General features: G+C 56.7%; 2 protein-coding genes across 6 annotated transcripts in view; one reads left to right on the plus strand and one right to left on the minus strand.

Moving 5' to 3' along the window:
* The first annotated feature begins 2,590 nt into the window (after positions 1 to 2,590).
* Positions 2,591 to 8,931, plus strand: CHPF2 (chondroitin polymerizing factor 2). Of its 4 annotated transcripts, none has more exons than XM_082632111.1 (5): positions 2,591 to 3,637; positions 4,036 to 4,386; positions 4,836 to 5,400; positions 6,111 to 6,293; positions 7,484 to 8,931. In XM_082632111.1, the coding sequence occupies exons 2-5, from the start codon at positions 4,106 to 4,108 to the stop codon at positions 8,789 to 8,791; spliced, it is 2,337 nt and encodes a 778-aa protein (XP_082488237.1). In that variant the 5' UTR covers positions 2,591 to 3,637; positions 4,036 to 4,105; the 3' UTR covers positions 8,792 to 8,931. The 4 variants fall into 4 exon arrangements, with proteins under 4 accessions (XP_082488237.1, XP_082488236.1, XP_082488235.1 ...); XM_082632110.1 differs by having other exon boundaries at positions 2,591 to 3,440; positions 3,567 to 4,386; XM_082632109.1 differs by having other exon boundaries at positions 2,596 to 2,680; positions 3,104 to 4,386.
* Positions 8,932 to 9,053: 122 nt separating this feature from the next.
* Positions 9,054 to 15,120, minus strand: part of SMARCD3 (SWI/SNF related BAF chromatin remodeling complex subunit D3) — a 34,087-nt gene continuing 28,020 nt past the window's right edge. For both annotated transcript variants that reach the window (XM_082632122.1, XM_082632121.1), the window contains 11 exons: positions 13,516 to 13,558; positions 12,552 to 12,674; positions 12,323 to 12,445; positions 11,969 to 12,064; positions 11,706 to 11,807; positions 11,297 to 11,458; positions 10,316 to 10,413; positions 10,010 to 10,145; positions 9,591 to 9,713; positions 9,371 to 9,472; positions 9,054 to 9,227 (listed from right to left, as the gene is read on the minus strand). In XM_082632122.1, the coding sequence (XP_082488248.1) occupies positions 9,174 to 9,227; positions 9,371 to 9,472; positions 9,591 to 9,713; positions 10,010 to 10,145; positions 10,316 to 10,413; positions 11,297 to 11,458; positions 11,706 to 11,807; positions 11,969 to 12,064; positions 12,323 to 12,445; positions 12,552 to 12,674; positions 13,516 to 13,558 (1,162 nt within the window). In that variant the 3' untranslated portion in view covers positions 9,054 to 9,173. The remainder of the gene's footprint in view (positions 9,228 to 9,370; positions 9,473 to 9,590; positions 9,714 to 10,009; positions 10,146 to 10,315; positions 10,414 to 11,296; positions 11,459 to 11,705; positions 11,808 to 11,968; positions 12,065 to 12,322; positions 12,446 to 12,551; positions 12,675 to 13,515; positions 13,559 to 15,120) is intronic.

A 15,120-nucleotide genomic window follows, 5' to 3' on the forward strand; every position in this document is an offset into this window, starting at 1 on the left:
TGTTCAATCTCCTGTGATAAACCCTAATGAAAAGGAATATGAAAAAGTATATATATATATAACTGAATCACTTTTCTGTACAGCAGAAATTAACACAACACTAAATCAACTATACTTCAATAAAATAAATTTTTTAAAAATATTGCCATTTGCAGCAACATGGATACACCTAGAGATTATCATACTAAATGAAGTCAGACAGAGAAAGACAAATATCATATGATATCACTTATATGTGGAATAACAAAATGATACAAATGAATTTATTTATAAAACAGAAACAGGCTCACAAACATAGAAAACAAATTTATGGTTACCAAAGGGGAAAGGGGTGGGAGGGATAAATTAGGAATTTGGGATACATACCACTGTATATAAAATAGATAAACAACAAGGACCTACTGCAGAGCACAGGGAACTATATTCATTATCTTGTAATAACCTATAGTGGGAAAGAATCTGAAAAAGAATATATCTGTATCTAAAGGAATCACTTTGCTGTACGCCTGAAACTAACACAACATTGTAAATCAACTATACTTCAATTAAATAAATAAATAAACTGTGGCCACCAGAATATTTAAAATTTACATATGCGGCCCACGTTATATTTCTTTCTTTTTTTAATATTTTTATTTATTTATTTATTTGGCTGCATCAGGTCTTAGTTGTGGCACGCAGTATCTAGTTCCCTGATCGGGGATCAAACCCGGGCCCCCTGCATTGGGAGCTCGGAGTCTTAGCCACTAGACCACCAGGGAAGTCCCTCACATTGTATTTCCATTGGACAATGCTGGTCTGGAACCTGTATCTTTCAACCTCTAGATGAGTGTTTCTGCTATGCTTCCCAGAGTCTTCTAACAAGCCATTCATTTACCACCTATTATGTGCCAGTTGCTGAGGGGAGATCAAATTGCTGTCTGTCTGAGGATAAGACCGAAACACAGTAAAGGGTAAAGGTGCTGGTGCATTCCATCTCATGTGCCTCCTATATGGGTTCTTGACTCTACCAACCCCAGTGTTCCCTTTTAATAACAAACTTTTCAAGGAACACCCCCCTTCCTGTTTTGAAATAAAGTTCGTAGGTCACATAACTTAACTACACACATAAATTTCAAAAAATTACAGTGCAATGACAACAGAAAGAAGAAAAGGAAATCCTTTATAATACAAGAATACTGTTATTTCAGTGTGCTAGAAAACATCATGAGTCAGACGCTTGTACCTAATGCAGTACCAGCTTGAATGAGACTGTACAAACGCAGATACAACACTGTGAATGACATTGCTGTGCAGGATACAGCTCTCCAAAATGTTAACAAGTACATTCCTGGACAAAATGAAAGTACAATGTTCCTTCCATTTTCATGATAGTTCCATTCCTTGAAAATTCAGCACATATTACAACCCTGCAAAATTACTCAATTTTTATATATAAAACACAGGCTCAAGGATTAGATGATGGGAACCTTTTTTTTTTTTTTTTCACTAACAAGATTGTTCAGTAGGACATATTTGAAAGCTATGTAGGACAGGGACTTCCCTGGAGGGTCCAGAGGTTAAGATTCTGGGCTTCCACTGCAGGGGGCGCAGGTTGAATCCCTGGTTGGGGAACTAAGACCCTGCATGCCCCATGGCGCAGCTGGAAAAAAAAACAAAAACAAAAAACAAAGAAAGCTTTGTAGGACAGATAATTCTTTCTAGTGTGATACGATCTTGCAATGTATAAGACATCTAGCATTCTTGTTCCTCCCCTCAACCATTTGACAACAAAACTGCACTTCCAAATTGCTCCCTAGGGATGTGCCGTCCTGGGTGGGAACCCACCATACTTGTTTGAAGGCCCCGCCTGCCTTCCAGCCTCCCTTGACCTGTTTTCCCCTCACTCACCAGGCTTTAGCGGCTTTGGCCTTCCCAGTTCTCTGGGCCAATCTCTTCCTTGTTCAGGGCCTTCTGTGTTCTGCTCTTTGCCTGGAAAACTCCTCTTCACTTTTTGTCTTGGTAATTTACTGAAACTTTGGATCTCAGGATTCCCAAATTCTCAGTCTAATTCTTCCTGTCCTGTTTCTCCACTGGAGTCTACTTTTCTGCAATGGGTTTTATGACAGTTTGTGACTTCTACCTAAATTTATACTTTTTTTAATCAATGTGTCTTTAATGCCTGTCTCCCGCAACTTTCAGCTACCTGAGGGCAGGGAGCATGCCCACCTCGTCTACCACTCCTTTACGATGATCTGGAACGTAGTAGGCAAACAATAAACATTTCTGAAATAACTGAGTGGGTGATGGGGTTCGGGAAGCCCACTGGGAGCAGTCGTCAAGGAGCCAGAAGCGCGCTCACTGAGGGAGGGTAATTTTTTCTAGGGCAGAAGGGAGTTGAGGTTGAAGCTTGCGTCACCTTTGGGTCCGTACTGGGTTCACTCGGATTAGCGTCTGCGGAACGCACGCCTGTTGTTGGGGGGCGGGGGGCGGGGGGGTGGCGGGACGACCACGTCACCCCACAGCGGGGACGCAGTGCAAAGAGGGGGCGGGACGACCACAGAGAGGGCGGCGACGGAACGAGCGGCCGGATGCGGTCACCATAGAGACGGGGACTGACAGCGAGCGGAAGAGGAAGGAACGGGCCAGGCTGTGAGGTGGCAGCGGCTGCAGCGGCGGAGCCGGCGCCTCGGGCCCTGGGGTCTGTTCCCCCTTCCCCGCCCTAGCCCTGCAAAGGGCGTCGGGGGCGCCGCTCCGGAGGACAGGAGCACGTCCCAGCCCCACGCCCTCACCCCCACTCCCCGGGACCGGACTGGCCGCGGCCGCCATACCCCGGCCGCCCGTTATCCGCCCGCCGCCGCCCCTGGCCCGACTGCAGGGGACTCCCCCTGGGGGCCTCGGGGTGTCCCTCGTTGTCCTTCGCCCACTGGCGCAGGCAGGGCTTTTGCCCCCGCTGACGGTCCTGAGAACGGAGTCTTTGCCCTCCTCTCCCCGCCGCGACCTCCATTCCCGTCGCCAGAACGAACGGGGTCTCCCTGCCCCTCCTCTACAGCCCCGTGACGCAGCCAGTTTTATTTCTGTTGTGAGACTAACGGCTAACACTCGCTTTGGGCCTTCTTTCTAGGACTAGAGTTGCTCTTTGATTGCTGAGAGGTAGACAGGGGCGCCGGGCTTGACAACGGGCGCACCGGAAGCCAGCCGAGCATCCGTGTGCCTTCACAGGATCCCTGCGTTGTCGCTAGCTGCACCTCTTCTCGGTTCGGTTTGGTTCGGTTTGGGTACCCGGGGCTCTGGTAAAACCAAACACCGAATCGCTCTTACGCGGCCGGGGTTACTGTCATTGGCCTCCCGTCCCTTCTCAGAGGATGGTGGGCAGCAGCGGGGGTTCAGAGAAGAACGCCCTGCAGAGTGGCTCCATCAGCCATTGTGCTCCTCTGAGAGGCTCTCCGCGCTGAGTCACCGTACCCTCCGTCCACCTCATTAGGTGGGCAGGACTTCTGTGCGCGGTGCCAGCGGCTCCTGACCACTCCTGACTACTGGGAGGGGTGGGCACCCTAGCCAGATGTTTCCTTAACACTCGGGAATAGAGTGGAAAGGCCCTGACCCCATCCCGGTGCTGGCGTTCAGCAGCCAGTCAGCAGCCCCTGCAGTAAACTGAGTGAGACGTGCCCCCGCCAGGCGCTTTTTGGGAAAGGCCTGTGGAGTTAGGTTCCTCTAGCCGGGGGCTGTTGTGTTGATGGAGCATGTGCTTTTCCCCCAGCCCATCTTTATCGGTTGCTGCCATCTCTTGGCTTAGATCCAGACTACAGATGTACGTAGTCCTTTGGGGTTAGGTTTGACAGGATTGAGTTTTATTTCCTCTCGTTTTTACTGGAAGCCTCACCATTAGTGGGTGAAATTGATTCGAATATTTACTCTTTGGATTGAGGGTTAGAGCGAGCACCTTGACAACAGAAGGCCAGGCAGACATTTCCCGGGGATACTGGGCCTGGAAGCAAACATGCCTTGTTCTCTTGTTGACCTCATTGACCCCAGGTTCCCTTGTTAAAACTGCAGACCTACTCCCGGCCAGGTGCCCATTTACCCACTGATCGATCCTTGAGGCTGTGCCCTCTGGGGCACGCACATGGCAGGGCCCACCGCCATGCGACTGAGCTCAGTGTTGGCTCTGCTGCGACCAGCACTGCCCCTCATCCTAGGGCTGTCTCTGGGGTGCAGCCTGAGCCTCTTGCGGGTTTCCTGGATCCAGGGTGAGGGAGAAGATCCCTGTGTAGTGGCTGTGGGGGAACCAGGAGGGCCACAGAATCTAGACTCAGGAACTCAGCTTGACCAAAGTGATGAAGACTTCAAACCCCGGATTGTCCCCTACTACAGGGATCCCAACAAGCCCTACAAGAAGGTGCTCAGGTGAGAGTTATGTGTGTGCATAGTCCCCAGACCCCAGTTTAGGGTTGCTCCAAGTCCTTGCCTCTGCCTTCACTGGTAATCATTGTAGGCTCCTTGAAGTAATTCTTTACCTTGTTATCCATCAGGGTTTGGTCCAATTTCTTCCTCCTCCTCAGGTCTGGGAAAGCCTCACCCATTGGTGTTAAATTAGGGGTTGGATGTTCTTCAACAGGGCAGGAATTGCATCTAACCCATCTCATCCAGCCTTGGTTGACCTCTCCCCAAATCCAGTCCCAGTGTCGGCTACTCAGTGGATGCTCACTCCAGTAGCTCATTAATATGGATGAGGAGGTCTGTCCCTTGTCTTTTCTCAACTCCAACTCACTAATTCCTAGGGGGACGTATGTGCTGCACACACAGAGTTCCTAAAGACTAGGGAGTTGACCCTTGGCATGCTGGTCTCCCTACAGGACTCGGTACATCCAGACAGAGCTGGGCTCTCGCGAGCGGCTGCTGGTGGCTGTCCTGACCTCCCGGGCCACACTGTCCACTCTGGCTGTGGCTGTGAACCGCACGGTGGCTCACCACTTCCCTCGGTTACTCTACTTCACTGGGCAGCGAGGGGCCCGGACTCCGACAGGGATGCAGGTGGTATCTCACGGGGACGAACGGCCAGCGTGGCTCATGTCCGAGACCCTGCGTCATCTTCACACACACTTTGGGGCCGACTACGACTGGTTCTTCGTCATGCAGGATGACACGTATGTGCAGGCCCCCCGCCTGGCGGCCCTGGCTGGCCACCTCAGTATCAACCAAGACCTGTACCTGGGCCGGACGGAGGAGTTCATTGGCGCAGGCGAGCAGGCCCGATACTGCCACGGGGGCTTTGGCTACCTGTTGTCACGGAGCCTCCTGCTTCGATTGTGGCCGCATCTGGATGGCTGCCGAGGAGACATCCTCAGTGCCCGTCCCGATGAGTGGCTTGGCCGCTGCCTCATTGACTCTCTGGGCATCGGCTGTGTCTCACAGCACCAGGTGACAGCCCTTTCAAGTTAATCCCGGTCCCCGACAAGTTAGTAGTGACCGAGTGATTGGCCTCGAGGCTGGGTGCTGCTGGCACTTTCCCAGCAGCACCTTGGGGCTGTCGTTGTGCCTTTTCCAGCCCCAATCACCCCTCTAGCTCTCCCTTGCTCACCTCTGACAGTCTTAGATCCCTAGGGCCGTCAAAAGTGGCATCTTGTCAGGGACCCTCTGAGCAAGCCAGAAAGGTGCCCCTTACCAGTCCTCCCACCTGGCCCCTTGCCTTCCGCCCCGTCCCCGACACTGGCACAGTCACCAATGATCTGGGAGTGTCCTAGAGATGGCCACTCTCCTGGAGGGGTAAGGTAGCCCAGGAACCTCCCTTTTGGTTGGTGAAGAGGGGACGATGCCAGAGGGGCCCCTCATCCCAGACCAGAGTATTGGGAGTATTTGCTGGCTTCCGGCTTTCATTCTTCTGAGGAACAGTGGGGTTCTTTGCCAGGGGCGGGGGCTAGGGCATCCCTAGTTGCCTAGCTAGCACTCTCTTTTCCAAAATCCGTTGGTGAGAGTAAGGCTGAGGTTGAGGGGACACCAGAATGAGCTCCTGTGCCCTCCCTGCTTCTGCGGCTGTGGCAGTAATAGGTGTGAATGCTGAGAGTGGTCGAGGGTGGTCGGGCCGGGCAGCCCTCCCTGTGTGGCATTGATTGGTCTCATTGGTCCTCTAGGGGCAGCAGTATCGCTCGTTTGAACTGGCCAAAAACAGGGACCCCGAGAAGGAGGGGAGCTCGGCTTTCCTGAGTGCTTTTGCGGTGCACCCTGTCTCCGAGGGAACCCTCATGTACCGGCTCCACAAGCGCTTCAGTGCCCTGGAGCTGGAACGAGCGTACAGTGAAATAGAACAGCTGCAGGTGAGCCTGGGACCGGGGTTGGGGGTCAGAGGGAGCTTCAGGCATCCAGGCTCATGATGCGTGGGAGGGGAGGCTGGGCGAGGTAGGAGGAGGCTGACCATACCCCAATTTTAAATGACTCCAGGGAGAAGGGGCTCTGGGGGGTCCAGGTCAGTCAGAAGATAATCAAAGCTGGCATGACTTGGATGCACTTGACAGGGTTTGCAGGTGAGCTCTGAGGATCGGGCTTGGTAGAGTTCTTAGATAGAATAGTGGTTTGTGTTTTTTTGGGGGGGTTTTGGGTTTTTTTTTTTGAGTTTTATATAAGTTAAGTGAATTAATGTTTGCTTGTTTTGTTTTTTGTTTTTTTTGTTGTTTTTTTTTGTGGTATGTGGGCCTCTCATTGTTGTGGCCTCTCCCGTTGCGAAGCACAGGCTCCGGACGCGCAGGCTCAGCAGCCATGGTTCACGGGCCCAGCCGCTCCGCGGCATGTGGGATCTTCCCAGACCGGGGCACGAACCCGTGTCCCCTGCATCGGCAGGCGGACTCTCAACCACTGCGCCACCAGGGAAGCCCTGTTTGCTTGTTTTTAACATCTTTATTGGAGTCTAAGAATAGTGCTTTTTAAATTTTTGAATTTTTTGGCCCCCCTGCGCAGCTCGCAGGATCCTAGTTCCCCGAGCAGGGACCAAACCCGTGCCCCCTGCAGTGGAAGCTCGGAGTCTTAACCACCAGGGAAGTCCTGACAGAATAGTTTTAATTCCTCTCCAGCAAGGAGGCAAAAACCTAGAAGTCCCTGAACCTCCCGCACCGCCCTTAGAAGGTCCAAGGGCAGAAGGTAGAGGCACTCTCGGCTTGACCGCGGGGTCGTCTGAGGTGGGGTACAGGTGAAAACAAAGGGCTCTCTATGAAGAGAGAGCGAGTGCTTTGAGGATGGAAGAGAAAGACTGCCCAGCTTTAGACTTCAGGGTGCTTTAACCTCCACGGAAGCACATTTCCCACCCCCTCCTCCTCACAGCAGCTGTGAAAGGCGGCTATGATTCGTATGCCTTTGCACCTTCCCGATTAAAGAATGTAAAGTACAGGGAAGTAAGCAATGAGCCTCACTGAGTGCTCCTGGGGTCAGGGCAGACCTCAGGCCCCCGGACGCCGGAGTGGGGTGGGGTCCCGACTACCTAGCAGGGCACTAACTGGGCGTCCCTCCCACCCAGGCTCAGATCCGGAACCTGACCGTGCTGACCCCTGAGGGGGAGGCAGGCCTGAGCTGGCCCATTGGGCTCCCGGCCCCTTTTACACCGCACTCTCGTTTTGAGGTGCTGGGCTGGGACTACTTCACAGAGCAGCACACCTTCTCCTGTGCAGACGGGGCCCCCAAGTGCCCACTGCAAGGGGCTAGCAGGGCAGATGTGGGCGACGCCGTGGAGACTGCTTTGGAGCAGCTGAATCGGCGCTATCAGCCCCGCCTGCGCTTCCAGAAGCAGCGGCTGCTCAACGGCTACCGGCGCTTTGATCCAGCGCGGGGCATGGAGTACACCCTGGACCTGCTGCTGGAAGCCGTGACGCAGCGCGGGCACCGGCGGGCCCTGGCCCACAGGGTCAGCCTGCTGCGGCCCCTGAGCCGGGTGGAGATCCTCCCCATGCCCTACGTCACCGAGGCCACCCGCGTGCAGCTCGTGCTGCCGCTGCTGGTGGCCGAAGCCGCCGCGGCCCCTGCGTTCCTGGAGGCCTTTGCAGCCGGTGTCCTGGAGCCGCGCGAGCATGCCTTGCTCACCCTGTTGCTGGTCTACGGGCCGCGGGAAGGGGGCCGAGGGGCCCCGGACCCGTTTCTTGGGGTGAAGGCTGCAGCGGCTGAGTTGGAACGACGGTACCCTGGGACGAGGCTGGCCTGGCTCGCTGTGCGCGCGGAGGCCCCTTCCCAGGTGCGGCTCCTGGACGTGGTCTCCAAGAAGCACCCCGTGGACACGCTCTTCTTCCTCACCACCGTGTGGACCAGGCCCGGGCCCGAAGTCCTCAACCGCTGCCGCATGAACGCCATCTCCGGCTGGCAGGCCTTCTTCCCGGTCCACTTCCAGGAGTTCAGCCCCGCCCTGGCACCACAGAGATCTCCCCAAGGGCCCCCGGGGGCCGGCCCCGACCCCCCGTCCCCTCCTGGCGCTGAGCCTGCCCGGGGGGCCCCTGTTGGGGGCAGGTTTGACCGACAGGCTTCCGCAGAGGGCTGCTTCTACAACGCTGACTACCTGGCGGCCCGAGCCCGGCTGGCCGGTGAACTGGCAGGCCAGGAAGAGGAGGAAGCCCTGGAGGGGCTGGAGGTGATGGATGTTTTCCTCCGGTTCTCAGGGCTCCACCTTTTCCGGGCCGTGGAGCCAGGGCTGGTGCAGAAGTTCTCCGTGCGTGACTGCAGCCCTCGGCTCAGCGAGGAGCTCTACCACCGCTGCCGCCTCAGCAACCTGGAGGGGCTGGGGGGCCGTGCGCAGCTCGCCATGGCTCTGTTTGAGCAGGAGCAGGCCAATAGCACCTAGCGCGGCCCGGGGCCCTGCGCCTCCACTTAGGGCCCTTCGGCCTTAGCCCCGGCAAGCCCAGGCAACGTGGATGGACAGATGGAGGGCTTGTTGCTGTATTTCTGAATAAGAAAATGTCATTAAAAGTGTCTTCTGCCGAACTGTTTTTAGGTCTAGGGAAAATGGAGTAAGAAGACTCGGAGGGAGGGGGTGGGGGTTTCCCAGAGGGACCCACGCCCTCCCCTTCCTCCTCCCCCCCCAGTTACCAACGACCACACGGCTGTTATCAGGTGAACACCTTTAATCCAGCCCCTGCCTCACCCGTGAGGCGTCGTAGGGCGCAGGGCAGGGCCTGAGGCCCCCGCGGTGCTCGGTGCCCCGGCGGTGCTCGCGCGCAGGGCTCCTAGGTGTTGCGCACAACCAGGGACTGCTCCAGCTCCTGCCGGCGCTGCTGGATCTGCAGAGCGAGAGCAGGAGCAGGTTACGTGCTGCTGGTGAGTGACAGGCTCCCGCCCGCCCTGGAGGAGCAGCCGGGAGCAGGGAAGGCTCCCCAGCAGCGGCGGCGAGGGGGAGGGTGGAGCAGCTGCGAGCCCTTCACACCTTGCAATAGAAGTAGCGGCTGACGGCTTCCTGGGACCAGGGCTGGTGGTAGAACTCAGCCCGGCGCTCCTCCTCAGGGTTGCCTGCCACATCTGTCATCACCTGGGAGGGAGCAGTGGGGTCAGCCCTGAGCCCGGACCCCCTCCAGCCCCTGTGAACAACGTTTACTGTCTTCCCGATGTGCTTGTCTTCCATCCAGTGCTCCCCGAGTCCCCTTCACCTTGAGGTCCCGGCTCTGGGAGCGGAGGAGGTCTTGGATGTAGCCTTTGGGGTCTCTGGAGAAGCTTAGCATGAAGTCCCTCTGGATCTTGAGCTGGTTTATGGACTCAATCGTCTCGTGGATCTACAGGTAGAAAGACAGAGGCTTTCACCTGGCCGTGCTGATGTGTGAGAGGAAGGGAAGGGGGGGCGGTACGGGGGCGGGGAAGGGGTTTGCTGCTGTTCCTTTGAAGGGCAATCCCTCGGGTGGGTCCCTGATGCCGAGGCCGTCCCAGGGAAAGGGGGACGGGCAGAGCTCCAGGTAGCGAGGGAAGGGCTGCCTCCCCTTCCTCCCTCCATAGGCCCCCGGCCTCGTCTGTTCTGTCTGTGCTCGTGTCCCTCTGGGTTACCGTCCCCCTCCAGCTCCGGGTCCGGCCCCACCTTACTGTCCAGGGCGCTGATCTCCTGCTGGTTGGCCGTGGACAGGAGGAAGCTGCTCATCTGCCCTTTCAGCGGCTCCTCGACCTCCACGTCAATGTCATAGCACGCCGTCTTCTTCTGGTCCGACGGGTCCACGCTGCCAGGGGAGTCCAGCCCTTGGCGTCCGTGCCGCCCCCACAGAGGCCAAGGGCGCTGGGGCCCGAAGCAGAGGGGAGGGGCGGCGTGGGGGGGGAGGCAGAGGGAGGGGCAGGGAGGGCAGGACCACCAGGGAGAGTCCCTGTTCTGAGGAGCAGCGGGGGGCCTCACCTGATGACGTGGTTGATGACAATGGGGTCGGGGGGCAATAGCAGAGCTGTGAGGCGCTGGGGAATCTCAGAAAACTTCAGCCGGGGACAATCAAAAATCTGAAGTGGGAGAGAGAGATCGCTCTTCTGTGCTTGAAAGAGCACAGTTTCCGTCCTGAAAAGGCCACGAGAAGCCAGCGCTCACGGGGCTGGGGCCGGGTGGGCTGCGAGCAGAGGAACACTGCCGGGGAGGGGCGTGCAGCGCTTGGGGGAGAGCACGGGCCCTGGGTCGGCCGGCCCGGGTGGGAGTCCTGCTTCCACCGCGCACTGTGCAGCCCTGAGCAACTTACTTAGCAGCTCGGCCTCAGTTTCTTCATCTCTGGAAAGGGGATGGTAATGGTAATCTATCTCAAGGGGCTGTTAGAATTAAATGAGTCCGTTACACATGAAGTGCTTGGGACAGTGCTCGGCACGTGGGAAGTGCTCGATAAATACCGACTGTTGTTTTTACTACTCAGGTCTACCTGTTGTATTTATTTATTAAAAAATATTATTAATAATCTCTAGTTTGGTAGAACTCTTGTCCAATCACTTCCACAGCAATTTGATTTTCCTAACTGCCCGGTGGGCTAGACGGGACAGGTATTGTTATCACCCTGTTGTAAAGATAAGGAACAAGGCTCAAAATAGCTAAGTAATCTACCCAGAGTCTAGACCCAGGACTAGAACTCGGGGATCCTAATTCCAAGTGACAAGAATGTGTTCCCCAAAGCTGTTGGCCTCCTGGGGTTCCAGATCTTCCTCACCTGGGGTGGCTAAGATGGGTGGGCCACCGCACAGAGCTGTGCCACGGCAGAGCCTGGACCGGAACCCTGGTCTCTGGCTCCGAGACCGCTTCAGACGGAGTCGAGAAGGGAGTGGGGGGTGTCACCTTAGTAGGAGCACTTACCCTACCGGTAACTCTGCCTGCTCCCCAGGGCCCCGGGCTCGGGGGAGAGGGTACCTGCTGGAAATACTTGTCCCCGTTGATGTACTCCTTGTCGTGCGAGTCCTGCAGCCTGTTGGTCTTCACGTACTGCCACAGGGCCTGGACGATGGCTGAGCGGCTCTGTGTGTGCAGCCCCAGCAGGCGGGCCAGGCGGGGATCCAGTTTGAACTGGGGAGGCTGGGAAAAGGTGACCATGAAAATTAGGTAAAAGAGAGAGAGTGGAAAGAGGTCAGGGCCAGGCGGCTTGGGCCTCGGCGGCGGGGATGCGGTGCCCGGGCTCCTTGGAAACATGCTCTGGAGAGGGCGGGGTAGGGAGAACAGGATCTCTCAGGATGCGCACCTTTGAGGCCGAGGCCCGCCCCGTCTAGGAGAAAGGGCGTGGGGGGCTGAGGGCCTCGTGTGGTGTCTGGGGGGCGGGGCACACCTGGTAGTCCAGCATGAGGAGCAGCGTGCAGCGCACACTCAGGTCCCCCGGCCTCTTCACCTGGAACCCGTCCGTCTCCTGCGTGGTGGGCGTCCGGTGCCACTGTCCAGGGGATAAGAGCCGGCTCACCTCACAGCCCCAACCGAGCTGGTGGGGCTAGAGCCCTGGTGGCGGGGCCTCCCTCATCCAAACCTGTGCAGCTGACAGGACTGCGGGCTGCGGAAGCGGGGCAGGTTCAAGGGCAGAAGGGGTCTGGGTCTTACCTCCACTAGGTGGTTGTCAGGGCCGTAAAGGTCTTTGTCCAGCTCAATGACCAAACTCTTGAAGAAGGAAGAAAACTTCCGCTTCTGCTTGCTGGGCTGTGGGAGAGGAGCGGACCGTGGGGGCGGAACAGGGACCGTCGGGGCAGAATGAGTTGGGAGCGGGGACGGGGTGGGGGGCTGGTCGGGCAGGGCAGCACAGTCAGAAGCAGGCCTCCGGCCAGACGTCTCTCTAGACCACCCCCGCCCCCGGCCAGGGCTGACGTCCTCGTCCTGAGTGCTGCTAGTCTAGTACTGTCCTCAGCTCGGCCCCATACCCACCCCAGGGCACCTGGAGAGACCTGGGCCAGGACGTACGTCATCCAGGAGCTTCCCCTCCACCCGCAGCTCCCAGGAGGCAATGCTGCCGTCAGAATCCTCAGCATCGGGCTTCGCAGGGTTAAAAGTGTTGGAGATATAAAGACGCAGCTTCCGCTTTTGCTGTAGAAATAAAGAGTGTAGTACAGGGCCAAGCCCCGGGGCGAGCCTGCTTCTCCATTCTGGGGATAGGACTTAGCCCCCTCTTCCTGCCCCCGAGCCAAGGCACCTTCATTGGCCTCTTCAGAGCCTCCTGGATGTCCACCCGCTTCCGCATGATGGTTTGATCCAGTTTCCTCTCAAAGGCCAGGAGGTCCATGTAAGCCTGGGACTCTGGGACCAGCTCCCGGATCTGGAAGAGGAGGAACAAGGCCGGGAACCAGGGGCTCAGCCAGCCTTGCAGGTGGAATGTGCGTGCGTCATGTGGTCCCAGGACACAAAGAGCGTGGTGGGGAGCTGGCCAGGAGGTTCAGGGCGTGGAACTCTGAGGGCAGGAGCGAGAGCTCTCCCCAGGACTCCGAAGCCAGCAATAAAGGCCTTGACGTGTGGGGATAAAAACTGCTGCTCCCACTAGGGAGAAGCAGTGCATCTCAACACTAGGGGCGGCCGGAGCACCCAGGGAGCCCAGCAAGCGCTAGGGCTTCACCTCCTCGTCTTGTCCTCTCCCTTGTCACACGGCCTCTGCGTTTCCCTTGGGTGTCTGCAAAGTGGAGAGGACGGACCCTGGCGTCCCTGGGACAGGTGATGTCGCTGCCTGCCTCTCCCCTGGCTCATGGCTGCTCAACCATGCTACTCCTTAGCCAGCTCGGCCTGGGCCCTCTTACAAGCCTGGGCCTTCTGGCCAGCTTCTGCGCCCTGCACTGCCCCTGCCAGCCTGTGATCCCCGAGCTCTCATCTCCTCTTTGTCCCACGCCTTTATGTCTTCAGACCGCTGGAACTCAACCTACTGCACCCCAGACCCAGTATCCCAACCCTACGGCTCTGCTTCTTCCCTCCGCCCCACCCCCTCCCTCTGGCCTGGGGAGCCTCACTTCTTAATTAGCTTTTTGAACAAAAAGTGAAAGTGACTGTGATGCTGAAGCGCAGCTCCTGAGGGGGGAGGGGAAGAGGCACGGGGTGGCAGGGAGGGGGGAAGGAGGGCGGAGCAGTAAAGGGTGGGGGGTGGGCTGGGGGCTGCTGTGAAAGGCACTCACCCTTTGAGGGAGGATTTTGTCAGCCATCTTCCTCCTCTTGGCACTGTACATTTTTTAAAGAAAAAAACAGGTTACCATGGCGACAGATCTGGGAGTAACGAGGCCACCTGCTAAATTATCCCGACATCTCAGCCTGCCTGGCTGGGGTTCCCACAGCCCGCTCGTCTGCCTGCCCAAGGGGCTAGGATGCTGGTGTGTGGCACTGGCACTCTGTCCTCTCAGGGGGGAGCAGAGGTGACCCCGTCCTTTCTCCAGCCTGGGAGCCCCTTTCTGCTCCACCACGTCCTCAGGGCCATCGAAATGAGACTTAGAAGGGGCTGGGGGTAGGGGAGCTGCAGAAGCCTTTGAGGAAAGCTGGGAAGGGGGGAGGACAGAGGAGAGGGGGGATGGATTCTGAGGACTCTCTTTCTCTGCTAAGCAGGGGTGCACAGTCCAAGGTGGCCTGAGCTCAAAGGGAGGGGAGCTGACACCCCTGGCCCATCCCTGGAGCAGGAAGTGATGGTGTGAAGCTGGTGAGGACTTGCACCCCTGCCACCCTGGGCTTGGAAGGGGACACTGATGGGCAGGGGGTGCTCATGCTCTTGGGCCACCTGACAGCAGGGTCCAGGGGCACACCCATAGGTATCCAGAGAGAGTGGATAGGACCTTCTCCTGAGGGGTGTGGCTGTGGCTGGACCTGGGGTAGCAGCTGGGACTTGGACTCGATCCACTAGCTGCTTCTGACTCCCAAAAGCACCCCAGAAAATCCATGGCAAGTAGAAATTAGAACCCAGCCTAGAGGATGGCTGCATACTGCCCCCTTGTGGTGTTCTCAACCACTGCCCCCTCTCTGTCCAAAAATCTGTTCTAAGGCTAGGCAAGCAGTTTTCATTAAAGGTCTGATTTGTTTTGAAAAAATTATCTATGTGAAACTCTCCATTTATACAAGATAAATCAGGGACTCTTTACTGTATAAAAGGATGACTCACTTTGCAAAAGAATTCATCATGGGATTCCTATAAATGGTGAATTTTCCTTGCTATGTAAAAAATATTTAATAGTGCGGTAAAATCCATATTGCACCTTTTATAAGACTCCATCTGGTGTGCAAAGGGAAACGTGTGTTTGGCTAAATAGTGAAACCCAGAGGGGTATCTCTCTTGCCAGGCACCAGCAGGGGCTTTTGGGGTGCCACCAGCTGGCTCAGACAAGTAAATAGGCTGGCCCTTGATGGTTTGGGGGCAGACCTGATCCAGAGGACAGATTATGGCAACTCTTCAACATTTGATTGATAAAGAATCACCTGAGAGCACAGTGGGGCAGCGACTGGCCACCCACGGGGCAAATCCCCAGGCTCCACCCCCCTGGCCAGAGATTCAGATTAAGAAGATCTGGAGTGGGGCTTTTAAACAGCCAAGCCAGTGGGTTCCGAGGAAGGCACCCTGGACCACCACACTAAGAAACACAGTCTAAAGCTCTGACCTCAGTCCCAGTGCCAGCCCGCCTGCACCCCAAAGACTGAAGCATCACCCAGAACCTGGGGACTGGGGTGGAGAGAGGGACAGAGCAGGTGACAAGGAGAAGGGCGCGACGGCCGCAGCCTGTCTCTACGGTGGGCACACAAAG

The sequence above is a fragment of the Mesoplodon mirus genome, assembly GCF_964341445.2.
Source record: "Mesoplodon mirus genome assembly, chromosome: 9".
NCBI lineage: Eukaryota > Metazoa > Chordata > Mammalia > Artiodactyla > Ziphiidae > Mesoplodon > Mesoplodon mirus.